General features: G+C 30.9%; 2 protein-coding genes and 1 long non-coding RNA gene across 11 annotated transcripts in view; 2 read left to right on the top strand and 1 right to left on the bottom strand.

The window, feature by feature from the left end:
* Positions 1–76: 76 nt before the first annotated feature.
* Positions 77–5,752, bottom strand: AsnS (asparagine synthetase). 8 transcript variants are annotated; one of them, XM_076627692.1, is made up of 11 exons: positions 5,596–5,752; positions 3,806–3,952; positions 2,448–2,587; positions 2,217–2,342; positions 1,887–2,123; positions 1,645–1,819; positions 1,340–1,569; positions 1,142–1,269; positions 768–1,057; positions 466–700; positions 77–390 (listed from the first exon to the last, which is right to left on the bottom strand). In XM_076627692.1, exons 2-11 carry the CDS (start codon positions 3,918–3,920, stop codon positions 210–212), a joined length of 1,857 nt encoding a protein of 618 aa, XP_076483807.1. In that variant the 5' UTR covers positions 3,921–3,952; positions 5,596–5,752; the 3' UTR covers positions 77–209. The 8 variants fall into 8 exon arrangements, with proteins under 8 accessions (XP_076483807.1, XP_033202634.2, XP_033202633.2 ...); XM_033346743.2 differs by lacking the exon at positions 3,806–3,952 and having other exon boundaries at positions 2,448–2,592; XM_033346742.2 differs by lacking the exon at positions 3,806–3,952.
* LOC117163976 (uncharacterized) lies at positions 2,872–4,592 on the top strand. 2 transcript variants are annotated; one of them, XR_013061810.1, is made up of 3 exons: positions 2,872–3,172; positions 3,316–3,632; positions 3,722–4,592. It is a non-coding gene; the product is annotated as an uncharacterized LOC117163976 (long non-coding RNA). The 2 variants fall into 2 exon arrangements; XR_004465538.2 differs by having other exon boundaries at positions 2,890–3,172; positions 3,355–3,632.
* Positions 5,753–5,954: 202 nt separating the features above from the next.
* The window catches only part of SNF4Agamma (SNF4/AMP-activated protein kinase gamma subunit), a 133,757-nt gene continuing 122,745 nt past the window's right edge, over positions 5,955–16,966 (top strand). The window contains exon 1 of the mRNA XM_033346735.2: positions 5,955–7,648. The gene's annotated coding sequence lies outside the window, so the exon portion shown is untranslated. The remainder of the gene's footprint in view (positions 7,649–16,966) is intronic.

Raw genomic sequence — 16,966 nt, 5'->3', positions numbered from 1 at the left:
TCTTTACGTTTCTCGCTATTAGTATTTATCATTACTGCCTTTAGAAATGACAGAGAAATTAATAAAGACAAGGTAATTTATTTACACAAATATTTTAGTATTCAAATGTTTACATTATCGTAACAGAAAATATTCTTTTACAGACATTCCTTACACAGTTTTTTTAACTAATTTATATAATAATTAATTATTTGTGCATATTCAGGATATTAATTGATTCTTGCATTTTTAATCTCTGCTTTATTTTTTTTATGATTATTTTCTACATCTGCTTTATAATGTGCAATAAATCTTGCAGATGGATCACAAACTCCCTTTGTCCACCGTGGCATCCAAAAGTATGGCATAAAATTTTTAGCTTGTTCTGCATAATGTTTCTCAAAAACTTTTCTGAAGTGTAAAAATTAATATTTATTTTTGGAGTACTAGTAAAGCATAAAGTAAGTACAAAGATAAATATTAGACCTGTAGTAAAGAGCTTCTTTAGTTTTTGGAGTACAATGAGGGAAGTTTAAATAAGCTTTTTCTAATTCTTCCTGTGAAATATGGGCATCTACTATGTCATCTATAATATGGAAAAGCGATTTCTTGAACGATGTTACACCATCGCTGAAAGCTTCTTTATGTCTCCATAATATATTTGAGGGCAACAGATTTGTATCATCAAATGCAGATCTTAATAAATATTTTTCAATACCTCCTGTAGTGAATAATATATTTAAATTTTAATTTAATTCGTCAATTTTTTTTATTTTATTAGACCATACCTTGAGGCTGTCTTGAAGCAGCATCTAATGATAGATAATAATTTGTGAATTGGATATCTAAGAATGGAACTCGTAATTCTAAACTAAATGCACTAGTTGTTCTGTCTGCTCTCAGGCTATCATATAAATATATATCTTTCAATAATCGAACAGACTCATTGTGAGCTTCTGTTGCATTTGGTGCATCTCTGAAATAAATGTATCCTTGTGCCAATTCGTCTGCACCTTCTCCACTAAATATTACAGTTGCTTTTGTGTTATATTTTATGTATCTTGAGATAAGATACATACTGAAAATAAAATTAATATCTCTGAACATATACAAATTATTGATTCATAAAATTAAGATACTTTGTTTGTACAGTGTAGTTTACCCAATAGATGCTCGAATTGTAGTAATATCACAGGTCTCTAATTGATAAATGAGTTTGTCCAAAATATCAACTACATCATCTTTGGAAAATATTACTTCATAATGTTCTGTTCCTATATGTTCTGCAACCTAATAAATATTATTATATTTAATTATGAACCTGAGGAATATATCATTACATAAAAACGCAACTTTCAACCTGTCTGGCTGCAATAATATCTGGACTGTTTCCCATACCAATTGCGAAACTTTTTATTTTATATGGAAATTTCATCTCTTTTGCATGTCTTACAAGTAAAGCTGCAATTAAACTGGAATCTAGACCACCTGATAGTAAACAACCAATTTCTCTGTTAGACATGAATCTTTTTTGCACAGCAACCGAAAGTAGCTTTCTTATATTTCCATATACATCTGTACTACTCAAACCTGAAATATAATTTATTAGATTATTTTGTTTGTTTAAGGTTTATAAATACTACAATATTGCATGTTTCAACAAACTATTATAAGGAACAAAAGCTGCAAAATGAGGCTTGTCTCCAGGTTGATAATAGTTTACTTTTGTTAATAATTTCGTTCTACCATTGATTAAAATTTTATACTCTTCATAACTTCCTGGTTTAAATGGCTCCAATGTCCATTTCGATGTCATTTGTTTAGTTATTTCCATAAGCCCCTAAACAAATATTTTAATGGCAGAAATGTTTATTTTATACTAAAAGAATGTACATTTAATTTATTACTTTGCTCTCTGAACAAATCCCAAGTTGTCCATCATCAGAACTTAATCGGAAAAGAGGTCTAACACCATAGGGATCTCTACCAATAAGAATCCTTCTACTTTCAATATCTATTAAACAAAATGCAAAAACTCCATCAAGCATTTTTGTCACGTTTTCAATACCAAGATGTACATATAAATGTATTATCACTTCAACATCACATCTGGTTGTAAATGTAAATCCATGTTCCATACCAAGCTATAAAATTACATTTATTATGTAATAAGTGAAACAGTTATCTGAAAATAAAATAATATTTAAATAAACAATAACGAAAAATGACAGTGTTACCTTATGATAATTATAAATTTCACCATTGCATAGTAAAAATAAATGTGGATATTGATAAACTCTCATTGGTTGCATTCCATGAAGATTGTCCAAAATTGCTAATCTATGAAACCCAAAATAACCATTCTGCAAGAAAAGATTACAAAAATTTGTTTATATTATATAATTACGTTAATAAATGTATATATAATTGTTTGAAAAGTACTTTAAAAAATTTTAAGGAAATTATACCTTAACTGCATGATCAAATTCAAGTTTAAATGCTTCTGGACCACGATGTGCTATCTTCTCAAAGTTTTCAGAAATATTGGTTAAACATGGTACATCTAATCCAAAGAGAGCCCAAATTCCGCACATCTTATATTTTTTAACTGTACTAGTTCATAACAAATTATTATCAATTTATAATGTAAACATCTTGCATGGAAAAATTAAAGCATGTACTAAATAAACACTGAATTAAAATATTAAAAACAATAAAAAGTACCTTACGAGAAATTACTAAGAGTATCTTGCGAAAAATCGAATTTCTCTTTCGTTTTAATTGTTATTATATGTACATACATATGTACAACACATATAGTAATTGAAGCGACAGATGTTAAGAGTGAATGACCACGTGTCCATTACGAATACGCTATTCCACGTATGTATGTAAGAATTTACAGTTTTCTGACGTAATGTTGATAACATTTAACAAATAATATGATAATAAAATAAAAAGTATATTAATTTAATTCAGTGCCTGAGTTCGTTCGAACTAGTTGGCAAACGACGGAAGTTGTTTATGATAGGATGATAAGAAGCCCAACGTATCTTTAAATGACAGATTTAATCAGTATTCGATAGCTCATAGATGACTCGCAATATTTGATTGGAATAGTATGTACACATGTACAATGTTGTCATTTTCAATGTTCTCGCGAGCGTGGGTTCTGAATTAAGTGGATAACCCTGTATGTATAATAATTGCTAACTTCTAAATTCATCTCAGCTTTGAGCCACGACTGTCATTCTATTTTCGTCTTTTGTACCCTTCTTACTCTTTTTATCTATATTACTTCCTATTACTATCTATATGTACTACTTTTTTTAACAGGCAATCCCATTTTAAAATATTATGTCGCTTCACTTTAAGGAATATGGGTGCTGTGCGGATCATTTTTTATCCGAAATGTTCAAAGTAAATCCTACAAAAAATACGAATAGAAGGAAAAGGTTGAAGAAGAATGCCGTGCCCGAACCATCAAAATATTTCTTTAAAAAATAAAGAAGAAACAGAAGATATACAAGAAAGACAGCTTGTAATCGAAAAACAGCTGATGAAAAAAGAAGAAGGGCAAGACGAAGAAGGGCATCAACATCACCACTACCACTACCAACAACAGCAAGTGGACGTGGTTTATTAGTGTAGAGGTAACAAATCTTTTTGGTGTTAAAAATAACATTTTGTAAAACGTAAATTTTTATGATTTCACACCAGCTTCATTGCTCTATTATTCTAGAGGTAAATATTAGTGAATACTTTTGGAAAAAATACAATGTTCCAGTTTTATTTCTATTAAATGCAAAATAGTATATATTCGTACGAAAAGAAGAGGACGAATCAAGAAGAAGAGGATGAATCCCGACATCTTCGCCTGAGAAGAGGACGCTTCGTTGCAGAAGGCGAGAATGCTGTTTTCCATTGACTCTTTTATTCATAAGATAAGGCAATCAATCACTATGAAGTCAGCCTACAAAACAATCGTGTTCCGAATTCTACAGTTTCTGAAGAATCAATTCCCCTTCAACTATTCTGAAGGAGAACTTTCCGTTAAAGCTAAAGAAGATCCGCGCTCGAGAAGACAAAAAAAAGAGGGCATGCATGTATCAAGAGTCAAAAGGAAGGGCGAAGATCAGTTTAGATTTTCTCAACGACAGAAATTTATTTATTTCTTTTATTTTTTTGTTAGTAAATTATTATATTCTAACAGTTTGTACTATTTCTAACTCGGCTTTATGTGTGTCATCGTTCAAAAATATAGTAAACAATTAATTTCTCTTTCTCAATTTACAATTAGTTTCATTATTGCACGATTTTATCATTCTTATACTTGTCTATCTCGGATAGGATAGTAGATATGAACTTTTCCGTAGAACCATACAATTAAATGTTTCTTGTATAACTCAATGGAATTTGGAATGGAACTCAATACGTTCTTGTCTATGCTAGTATGCAACCAAACAAGGCAGATCTCTAATTTTCTAGGTTCTTGTACATGTTAATGTCAATTAAACCCAGCACTTAGCCGCATGGTGCACAACTAGGTCCAAAATATAAGAAATGTTATATTTTATTTAAATAAAAAGTAATATTTTTATAATAAATTTAAACGTTCTCTACTCATTATTTATGACAGGCGTGGATTGATATGTCCGAAAATTATTCTAGTAAAGATGATCCCATAAAGCATATTTATTATGTAAAAATTATATATATATATATATAACTTAGCATATATATATTATGTTAAATTCCTTTGACATTACACACAATTAATCAATTAAAGAGTATATTACTTATGAATAAAATATAACCTACAAAGATACGTTAATGACGATTAAACATTTTTCAATCACAAATTAAAAAATTGTTTTCTATTCCCTTGAATTGGTTGAACTTTATTTTAAGGTACCAAAAATTATATGTTTTATTTGCAGTCTTGTAGTTCTCGACCTATAGAATTTCAAAATATAAATTTTAAGTTACGGAATTCGCTGGTTCAAAAGTTCTGACTGTTATGGACATGGGAATATAGGAACTATAGAGACTATAGGGACCGTGCAATAATTGACGAAAGATGTGGCCGTTTCCAGGGAGGAGGGGACATAGTATTTAGGGCCGCATTGGTGATTGGATGTGATTGCGGAAGCGCAATTTTATTTTCATCAAGTAAGACTGGACCATTGTAAATGGTTAACTGGTTTATTTTCTTCTCGCAATACAAGTCATTGAGTCAGTGATCAATGATCAATGCGTCCCTAAAGTACTACATGATTATGTTTTCCTTGGGAGTGGCTCATACAAATAGATCTCGACACTCGTACACCGAAGTCTAAGGAAAACCGTCCGAAAATTGAGTCGTGACTAGCTGTGAAAAATCAACATGATAAGCAAGAAGGTTCTCGTTCTGCGCATGCGTGACATGGTATGAATGTCTCAGTCAGAGACAGAAACACTATGTTCATCTCTGTCTGTCTCTCAAGAACGCGATCTTTGCCTACTGTCCATGTTGATTTGTCACAACTAGATACGACTCAATTTTCGGTCGATTTTCTCTAACTAGTGTCCAAACCTGTTTATATGATCATTAGTAAACTTGTTAATAAAATTTACCTTGCAGGGTCGTAACTTAAGCTGTCACCGTGATGGAAAAACTGATAAATTATATTCGTAAGAACATAATAGGAGCTGATAGGATTGAAAGTACTAGCGAGAAAGTATCATGTCAAGCAGCATGTCGGTGTGCCGGTAGCCATCTGATGGCAGAGTTTGGAGTGTGCCTACACGATTGCAGTCAGTGGTGCCCTCTTTCAACTCCATTGAAAATTTGGTAACTCATGTGAAGTAGTGATTATATTAAAGACAGGAGGGGGACATACGATCGCTGTTCCTCTTCTCTGGTTTGCTCTTTTTCCGTTTAATTTCTTTGATCGCATAGATCGTTTTTTTGGTAGTATATGCATTTAAAATTCAAGACAAGTTACGTTTAATTTAAATAAGTATGTTTATACAGAGTAGGAGGTAATCAAACTAGTGTACGTAATAAACGTCCAGGTAGTTTGTTCGATCAGCTGGTCACTTGTGAGTTGTGTGAGACCGCCTTGAATGTTGGCATACAAGTGCGCCGAGCAGTTGGCTCTTGCCAGGGCTCCAGGAAGGATGTGTAATCGGGGGTGTACGGTTCTTGAGACTGCCACCGGTTTTTTGCGTGCCGGCCGCTTTATGGCCTACAACGCGGCACCATAGCCTCGGCTATCCGATTAAAATATCTTTATTTCGTGGTTTATTCATCCGTCCGGTGTAAAGAGTATGATCGACAACTTGTATTCACAAAAATGGAGTAGTTGTTGGCGAAAAGTTTTTGGTGACGAGATATTTTCTACGGTGAAAACAATATCGAGAATTGACGACGTTCGTTAGTTACCGCGTACTTATCGTTAAAGTTTTAGTTCGACAAGTTGAAACCTGTATTTTCAAGGTTAGAACTGACGAATATCGTGCACACAACACGACACGACACGACTTGGCGGTGGTGCGCTTCGCATTTTTATGACGCGCTTAGGTTAAGTGTCATTCGATGTACCATCGAATTGTTGAATGACAAGTTGAAAAAGAAGCAGATACTTATTGCATCAATTACATCAAAATTTTCTTTACGGATACTACACGAGTGTACACATTCTGTTTGAGAGAAAGGGTAGTAAACGTGATTCACTGTGGCGAAGAAACAACGAGACGGAACCTCGCCATTGCAACTGATCAAATTCAACATATGTATTTGTGTGCCCTTCTTGGTGCAACGAAAATTCCCGCAAAATAAGCCGGTCGATACGATCCAAGTGTCTCAGGGAAAGAAGTTTGTGGATTTCTTTGGTAAGACAGCGTGGTGACCATCGTTCTGCGTTAGTCGTATTGATAGATGATGGGAATGATCCAAAATGTTTTTCTGCAAACGTCACATAACTTCTCTGATCAATTAAACAAAATTTAAGAAAAAGGAATAAAATAGTCTGACTCTAAGCTGCTGTAATATCATTCAAGTCATTCAATTTTCGGATCGTATTAATTGCTGAACATATTAATTGTTCATATCGATACGTGTTCCAAATTGCAAGAAACCGGAAGGAAGTGTGTGCAATTAAACGATAAAAAAGTACGGCTGACGTGGGTTAGCAAATTATAGGGTTTGTTATCGACGTCATTTAATGGCTCACATGATTCTTGTACTTAATGCAAAACCTAACCTCAATGCAAGCAGTACAAAGTACTTATCGTAAATCGAAATCTGCAGTACTTTCGTTTCTAATCGATGAGACAAGCAAGAGAATACGTCAAGTTTGATTTTACAATCGGTTTTTGAAAACGGCTTGACGACTCGATTCCAGTACTTAACAGTTTCGATCTTGGGAGAAAAAGAGAACACACTGTGCCGGCATTATCTATTTATCGACAGTTTATACTAATGTATAGAGTTCAGTGGTGAAAAATTTATTCAGTGTGTGCATAAATAATTAGTGAAACGCTTTTCTATATTAGCAATTTTGTAGCTACTGGCTAACCAACTTTATCGGAGGACGATTTTCTAGCGATAACGAAAACGATTATTACGCAAATAAACGACATCGCTGCCGAAAAATTTTTAGACAGTGCAACGCATCGTATCAAGGTAAATGCATATATGCATAGTGGCATGAAAATAAAACAACTATTTAAGACAAATTATCTTGTATGAAATCTTATTTCATTTCTTAATTTTAACATTTTCTCTGAAAATTTTTAAATTTGTTTTTTGTTTTACACATTATCATATTTTAAATATCATAATACTAACGAAACGTGTATTTTTAACAACTTGTATTTTCTGTGTAACACTAGTTTTTTTATCGTTTATATATATTGATTAATTCTTCAATTTAATTCTTAGTAAATCGATTATTAAGCATATTCTTTAATGTGAAAAATAAGCTTTTCTGGAATAAAGTAAGGTAGTATTTATTTATTAATGTAAAGATAGAATGCAATGTAGACACAGAAACGAAATTAAGATGATTTTTATAGAATGTCAGAATGTATGATAAAATTTCATTTTGGCCAAGCCAAAGACAATCCCTAATAATCAAGACACCTTATGTAAGATATACCGTGTATTCTTTGGGTTTGGCTAATCAGGAAGTAATAATAGCTGAGGTATATACACATACCTATGTATATATATCTACATATACATATGCACCTGTTATGATATCGAACTGCTGTTTATATTTCAATATTTTTTATATAATTTCGATATAATTATCGATTGTTGCGACATATTTGTTTAATAATATGAATTTTTGGAAATTTTGAGTTATTTAAGGGAACTCAATTCGAATAAAATTTCTTTTATTTTTGCTGACAGGAATAAAAACATGCTTAATCGATGTAGAATTTGTAATCAATTTTTTTGGAGTATAATATTTTTTGGAAGTACATACATACATATATACATTTTTTGGTAATTTCGCGCGCGCGTGTGTGTGTGAGTAACGTTCGTTATTCGCTATTTTAATATCGGCATCACACTGTTCATTTAAAACGCAATAAAACGGCAACATGAAATCGTATATAAACTTTTAAGGAGTCGTTGTAAAAGAGAGGTTTCAATCTTCATTCTTCATGGTGATGTAAGTCGTGAAGAAATTTTTTAAATTTTGTAGAGGCGTTTAGTTCTATAAAATCTTCGGGGAAGGAAACCATCTTTACATTTTCATACTGTTTGTTAGCGTAAAAACATCTTCGAGATGATTCATCTTATCGAGTGAAAATATCGAGTAAAATCATGTCAAATGAATTGCTATAAGATTTTTTCTCACCAAGTTATAACAGTTCGAATATCAACAATTTTTCGGTAAAAATTCTGTAATTTAATTTCTTAATTTCTTTACTGTGATTTCCTTATTATAAAAAAGACTATGACAAATTGAAAAAATTTAGTTAGGTCATCCATGATTTTTTTATTATGAGAAACTCAACATAAATGAAAAGTTACCGTAACGTATTATACAATATAAACAGTAGTAACCTTCTGTCCCTTTATATTTTTCTCACAAATCTATCATTTATATCATTTATGCAAAATCTCTGATAGTCATTAGTATTGTACATGCTATACTATACGTATGTATATATATTTGTAAAGAATCTATTCATTTTATCTTTCGTTCTGTTATGTATTACGCATAATTTCTGTTCATTGCTGTAATTCAATTGCATTGTTATGTATGAACAAATCGGTCTCATTAAATTTTCTTAGAATAAAATGGAAAGCATTAAGCTTCCATTTTAGATTGAAATTATCATATCGATTAATTAGTTTTTGTTCTTTTTAATGAATATTATGAGTTTTTGAAGTATTAAACAGGATCCTTTTTTTTCTTAATGTACTACGTATATACAAAATTTAACGTCGAACTTTTAATGAAACATTTACTATATTATACAGAGTGTTCTGTGCAATTTGGCAAAACTACATACATATATGTAGCTCTAAAACGATAGAAAATAAAAGATATGTCATTAGGCAAAATGAAATGGTTCTGATTGAGTTTCGAAGATTTTACGTTTACCTGTATTTTTTTAAAGTGAATTATAAATGTTTCCATATAGCAATCGATACCAAACGATCTTTTTATTTTCTACATATAAAAAATGAATATCTTTTACTTAATAATCACATCGATCGAAATTGATTAGTTTACAAGATATTTGAACTTTTATTTCGTAAAACTTCTCGTAAGAAAAACAAAGAAAGATATATCACAGTAGCAGTACACTTGTGTTTATATCTATATGTATCTGTTTGTTTTTCATACAGTTATTTTTACAAGATCAAAGTTAAAATATATCTTCAACTAATCAATTTAATGTCATTTGCGTGGATCACTCTGTGTATGTACATATATACTTGTCCACGTTAATCGTGTGATACATATCTTTTCGATTCTTATGGTTTCAACGATGTATTAAAATCACATATGTATAGTGGCTCGCGAAAGTATTCGGACACCCTATAGAAATATTTTATAAATATATACATAGGTATATTACAAGTGTTACACGAAACTTTATGATGTTTTATTAGCGCTGTAATGAGATATGACTATCATGATTATATTAGTAACGTTTGAAATAAATCTGATAATGTGTATAGAAGGTATAAGATGTTTGTTAATTTATTGCAAACATACAAGTACACTTCGTAAAGATTATTATTTAAACAGTCAGTTATTCACTAGAGTATTTATTGTAGTAAGTCATGATATTTAGAGAGACCTTTTTTACTATTAATTATGTGTTTAAGACTCATGTAGTATACTAATTTTTTTATTAAATGTATGTTTGCAATGAACGTTTTGTCACTTCTACGTATACATTATTGGATTGCTTTCAAATTTTACCAATATAATCACAATAATCGTGTCTCATTCCAGTTCCATCCAGATTTTATTCCATTAATGAAACATTAAAAAGTTTCGTATAATGCACATAATATGATACATTCATAAAAGTTTTCTATGGAAAGTAAGTTAATATTTTCGCGAGTAACTATATTTCAAATATTCAAATTAGATGCAATAGCAAGTAACAGCCAAAAATGATAAGAGAAGTTGTTATCTATATAACTATTATTTCCTAAAATAAAATCCATTGTAACTTTCTTTTTACGAGCTATTACATGCTCGATCGTGTGTAAATATTTTCATAAACATTTACAATTAACTGTTCGCATAAATATGATAATGTCGAACATTGCCGTTTATCTGTCCGTCTATTAATTATCCGCGCTAATTACCGTTAATATATTCATATAAATAACATATATGGATAACGCTTTTTCTTATTCTTGGGTGGGAACATAAAATATAAGAAAATTAAATTATATATAATTTAATTGCTACCTTTTTCGGTTATTTTCGGCCCAATTGTATTTCTTTAACGTTTTTCTTAAAATATTACAAATCTTTTTTGTTTGTTACTATAATGAGAGCAGCATATCAATATAAAAATCTCGTTAGAACATATTTTAAAGGAATATTATGCGGCGAACATGAATTTATAATATTTGGTATAGGTATTTCTAGCATTTTTAATCAATTTATATATTTAGATTTTAATTTTTAACATTGTTTCTATAAGAGGGAATTCGTAGGATGTACTTTATATTTTTTCCGCTAATATCTATTTCCTCTTCAATTCACATATATTTTATTTGACGAAGTAAATTTTATAAAATTTCGAGAAAGGTTGAAATACTTGTAACAGTATGATTAAGTACCTTGTTTTTAGTTATGGAAATTATTTTATGTTGTTGAATTATGCAAATGATTGTACAGATCATTTATTTAGGTACTTTGTGGATGTGCGTTTATCCGGATAGATCGGATTTGTCCCAACTCCCAATGTAAACACTTCAATTTAGGTTAGCAACGATCACCTACACGTCATCGTGCTATTTTTTAAATATTTGTGATATCGTTGGTAGTTGCGTGTATATCCATTTTTGCTTCTATAAAAGGCTTCATTTACATCTGTGAAAAATCTGATGCTGCTGAAAAGAAGTGTACAATTCGATATTTGTTTCTTACAGCAAAGATAATCATTTGTATTTATTGTTAGAGATACTTTACGTACAGAGGTAATTATTTTCTAGATTACTCATACTAAATGTTTCATCATTTTATTACAGTAGCAGAAGGTTACATTAATCATACTTGACATAAATATTAAATCCATTCAACGTTCCGTTATGGTCGCTATGGGTACCATCGGGCCCGTCAAATTCCAGACAGATACAATTCGATTCAACAGACATAACAAAAAACACTAGATCCATCAGGTACGATAAAGTTAAAGTGGAAAATTACCACTTTACTAGGTATCATGCAGGCATTTCTAAACTTATCAAGTTTAACAGAGCTATATTAGGATTTGGAGAACACGTCCCATATTCCGAGACATTTATACCCTTCATACATCATAGTTTCACTGACGCCGTGCTCTATGGTATTCCTGGTCAGTTAGCATTCGAGATCCCAGGTTGCTGATGTAAGAAATATACTTTAAAAAAGGTAGTCTGTATTTCGTATTTACTGCCGCTATTTTAAAACGTTCGGTTAATCTCCGACTACAACTCAATACAGCATTCGCCGTGTCGAAAAGGCCACTGCCACAAAAAGCAATGGGAATGTGACCCTGCTACAAAATGCAACCGTATACAAAATGCACATAAAATAAATTCGATGAGTTGGATCGCGTGCGTATCATATCTGTGGGAGTTGCTCGTGTCTGTATCCTGTATCGGGTACGATAGGTCGAATGGTGTCTGTATCGAGACTGGTGAATTTGGTAGAGTATCTATCGGATGATCGATGTGGTGTCTCTATTGGGATTAGCGCTTTTCGCAATGCGTATATTGAGACTGATTGTTCGATGGTGTTTGTATTGGATTTGAGAAAGCCGGTAGTTCTTGTATCCGGTATGACGAAACGAATGTTCCTATCTATGTACGTACATCGATGTTTCTATTCAATTTTGTATGTTTCTTATTGTCTATTCATATATGGCAAATCCAAATTCATTTGTGTTGGATCTGATAGGACAAATTGAACACAGGTCGGTGTCTTCTCTACGGATTCTCATGATTCTCAAGTTATGCATTTAATCCGATGATTGCGTCTCGTTTTAATTGGATTGGGTGAGGTATATTTTGTAACTCTCTATATCCTATTGCAGAAAGTTAGAATCCTAATCTTGTATATATAATTCATTTGTCGGTATTACTAATTTGTATATTTTATATTTGTGTTATATAATTTGTCATACTACAGCAATATTTTCCTTCCTTCCTTTTCTTTTACTTCCCTCGAGACAATTTACAGTTTATTCATAAGAACATTCGGTAAAACAAAAATAGTAGGCTCATATGTTATTTCTTTGTCTTTCTTCGGAGAATATTGTCAGTGATAGGTATGCCATTACTAATTTCATGCATTCTTTTTTCAAATTATAGCGATACTTTGTTTTGATATCTGTGTGTCTTCTTCTTTCATTATTTTGAAGAAATATGCAGCGATATGAAACAATGTCCCTCTTTATATGCTTTATGTTCAAAGACAAACCTAGAATTAATATTTATATACCAATAAACATCGCTAACAAAACGATCAGAGCAGTTAAAGCATTCGAATTTTGAATACATATATATAGCAGTGGATAAAAGTTTAACGCGACTACTTTTCAGATAAATTATTGCGCTATATTATAGATAATAAATGACCAATAGTTTGCAATTGTTCGATATTACTTGAATCGTTCGGATAATGTAAAAATTGTTATTAATTCCACTTTATTACACCCCTTTAATATTCGATTTACCAGGAACTAACGCTTCTTCCAAATTTTGCAATGTCCAGTGCTTGTGTGCTTCAATGAAAGCAATTCCTAGGTTTCGACTTTTGTAACTGAGTGCTCTTCTGAAATATGCGTCCTTTGTGGCTAATATTATGAAGATATCTTGGAACGGCTTTTAGACAAATGTTCAGATTATTTTTAGCACAAATTTCATTTTAGAAATCAGTGGCAGTTCGAAAATGATCCTTTTTGAAGGTGGATGCAGTAGTCTTTTAATTGATCCCAATAGCAAGCATATTTTTCTACATTTATAGATACCATACTTGCTTACAAACTGTCTCAGATCTTCCAACAATATTTGCTATATTTCAGCAAATGTCTTTCTCTTCTTGCGTAGTGATGTTACAATTTATACATCCTTTGGGCGTAGATTGCTGGCTGTATCCACGATTTTCATTTAAATTTGGTAATTATTATTATAAATTTAATATATCATGTTAAATAGACTTATTGTTGTTCGATTAATTTGAAGCACTACTGTGTTTGAATGTTCACCTTAAATTAATGTCAGCTATCGAATCGTTTCATACTCATCTTGTCAAATAATAAAAAAAAGTAATGGTTCTCTTGATGAAGATTGTGATAATTCTCATAATAGTTATTTGGAGAGACAACCTTTCTTCATCTTTCACGCAACTTAAATATTCCATCTGTCCAGGACTTCTAGGATTTCCGGCGAAAAACTTTTCGATATGAAATAAAAAAGAAAAAAAAATCTTGTCAAGTATTGTTCGCGTTTTGTAAGTCTCATGATCGTTCGTACATAGAGTGTGAGCGTACATGTAATCGTAAGGACAACTTCGAACTGTTGGTTATTTAGTATTTATAATATGGTGTGATAATCTATCAGGAAGGTAGTTGTCTTAAACCTTTCTTCACTGCTATATATATGTATATTGCACAGCAAATTCTGGTTTGTTACGTATTTAAGTTATGTAAATACATAATACAGCAGTTGTTTACTGTAAACATATTTGTTGATAGATATAACCAAGTTTATATATGAACGAAAAATCTGAAATTTAAACTCGTTTATTTTTGAAACGTCAAAACTTTTATACCTTATACTATACTACAGCCTTTTCCCTTAAAATTGTATATATAATATGGTATATATGTGAATCAAATGGAGAAAAAGAAAATAGTCGTTAACTACTTTCAACTATAGTGTATTCTAACTCGTATTTATCTACTCAAATGTCTTCAACAATTTGATCAATCCGAAAACTGAAATTATGAAATAATAAGGGGGTGTTCTCATTCAACAACTAATTTACTTAGCTTATTGCAACTTTCCCGACTGTATAAACTGTAAAGTGTACAAAGTATCGGGAAAGTTATTCGAGTTAGTCGATTTCCTAATTACATTTCAAACAATTACTCGGCATATTACTGGGCAAGGTGCATTGGAACATAATTTGACGGCACACTTACTCTACATTTCTCGTGGAAATCGTAATTTGGTATGGTTGTGTGTAATTAAGAACTCTATTGGCAATATATCAAGGATTACGCCGGAAGCGAATACGTAGCCATGCGCAACACTACGATTAATTGCAAGGTCGAGCAGACACGATGGTTAATTAGTTGGTATTTTTGCAGAAGAAAGATGAACGTCAGTTATATTATATTGGGTGATGATGATGCACGTGACACTGTCTGCTCTGCCATGTATAGACAGAAACGCGTTCGTCACATTCGTGTCGCTTTTAACTTAAATTAAATTGGATTCGTTTTCATCTCACTATCGTATATCGCTCGTCATCCGATCTTTTCCTCTCTTTCGTTATTAGCATTATTCATTAAACAGCATTTACCTATATATAGCAGAGTTGTTTGATTAACGTTACGCTAAATTGGAAATAGAGTATTGCAGAGTGACTTACAAATTGCTGGAGACAATCGAGGCATTTTCTGTGCTATACAAAATCTAGATTTTAGATTCTAGATCATGTAACGGTGGGAATGAATCAAATTAAGTTATGCAGGTGAAAAGAATATTTTGACTTTGTTTAATACAGCGATGCTTCTTATGGATGTTTTTCAATTCAATCTGCTAACTCGTAACTTGGATTATCAATTTCTTAGACATAATAATTTCTTTATTCAGGGATCCCGCATTTTCTCTATTTCTGCCGTAAATAAATTATATCATAGCTATATTTAGAAGAATTTTAAATCGACCTATTTCAAATTGATTCATCTTTATTGCTTTCAATTTCATGATTATGCTGTAGATATTTATGCAAATTAATTTAATTTTTAGGAATAGCAGAAATGCATCCTATGTTCCATGCACTCTATGTTGTAGGCAAAAATTTGTTTCATTCATTAATGAGTATATTTTATATATTTTTGAGTATTATGTGCATTTCGTGCGTTCTGCAGCTTTCAGTTTCTCATAAATGCATATAAATCTGCAGTCTATTTATGATTATAGAAATTTCGAGTTAAAGGATCCTCTGATTAGAGGATTGAATAAGGGGTTTAAGGCTGAATATATACAAAGAAGTTTTAGTGTTTAATGCTGTGGAATATTTCATACTGTAGTACTTATAATTAATGTAGCTACTATATTAGTATTCATTCATATATATGAAGTCAGTATATACGAAGATGGCTGACAAATTTTATATAATGCAATATTTCGATTAGTTTTATCTGTCAGAAAGTAAATATAAGAAAAGATGTATCGTTAAAAAAATATTCAGATAACTTGTGTTATTTCGAACTAAAATTTATTTCACTTGCAGTGTTTTATTAATTGTTACGTGATATTATTTTGATTATTTCCGTGTATCCCTATCTCTTTTTCATATTAATGTTATAACACGAAGCGATCAAAAGCGATGAAATATTATAATTATAATGATCAGTTTTAAAAGATGTCAAAATTTGACTCAGAATGAAAAGAAAATTCTGACATTTCATATATATGGTAGTACAGATTGATGCCTCTCTATGTATGAAATTGTTTGAAACATATGTATGTGTAGTGTATCTACACACATTTACGGGTAACACATGTATGTATGTCTCTACTATTAGAGACGTTTAATGACGAAATACTTAGATAGAATAGACATTACAAATGACATAAGAAATAATATATGTATATACATATTTGCAAAAACTATTTCTGCATTAAGACCGGATAGATTGTGCAGTTTTTCTTCCGTTAGTTAAACGAAGCTAGAGAGATCTCTGATAATAAGTAATTTTTATATCTTAATTGTGAAACATTACATTTTTCATATCTTTAATATATAATTCAATATTTAACATATAATATATATATGTATAACAATATAAAATAATATATAATTATCTAGACTTGTTTAATAACTCGTAACCTCGTATAGTTTATTTTTACGAATATATTTTTTCTTTTTAGTAGATTAAAATATGGGATATTGTATTTAATTTTATTAACCGAAATATCATTTTTTGTATGTTTCTATTTATATATATTAATATTGTTACTTAGCAACATATTATACACATACAACTTGTCAATATATTTATTATCACCTAA

This window comes from Bombus vancouverensis, chromosome 2, assembly GCF_051014615.1.
Source record: "Bombus vancouverensis nearcticus chromosome 2, iyBomVanc1_principal, whole genome shotgun sequence".
NCBI lineage: Eukaryota > Metazoa > Arthropoda > Insecta > Hymenoptera > Apidae > Bombus > Bombus vancouverensis.
Note: the sequence above shows the minus strand (reverse complement) of the source record. Positions and strands in the feature narration are given on the sequence as shown.

What these genes read in the sequence shown, in the direction of transcription:
- AsnS (XM_076627692.1), bottom strand. Translation starts at nt 3,920, where the DNA reads ATGAATAAAAGAGTCAATGGAAAACAGCATTCTCGCCTTCTGCAACGA. An exon ending in ATATTATTGCAGCCAGACAG is followed by an intron (nt 1,270 to 1,339) that starts GTTGAAAGTTGC and finishes AATATTTATTAG; the next exon opens with GTTGCAGAACATATAGGAAC. An exon ending in ACAATTCGAGCATCTATTGG is followed by an intron (nt 1,058 to 1,141) that starts GTAAACTACACT and finishes TTTTATTTTCAG; the next exon opens with TATGTATCTTATCTCAAGAT.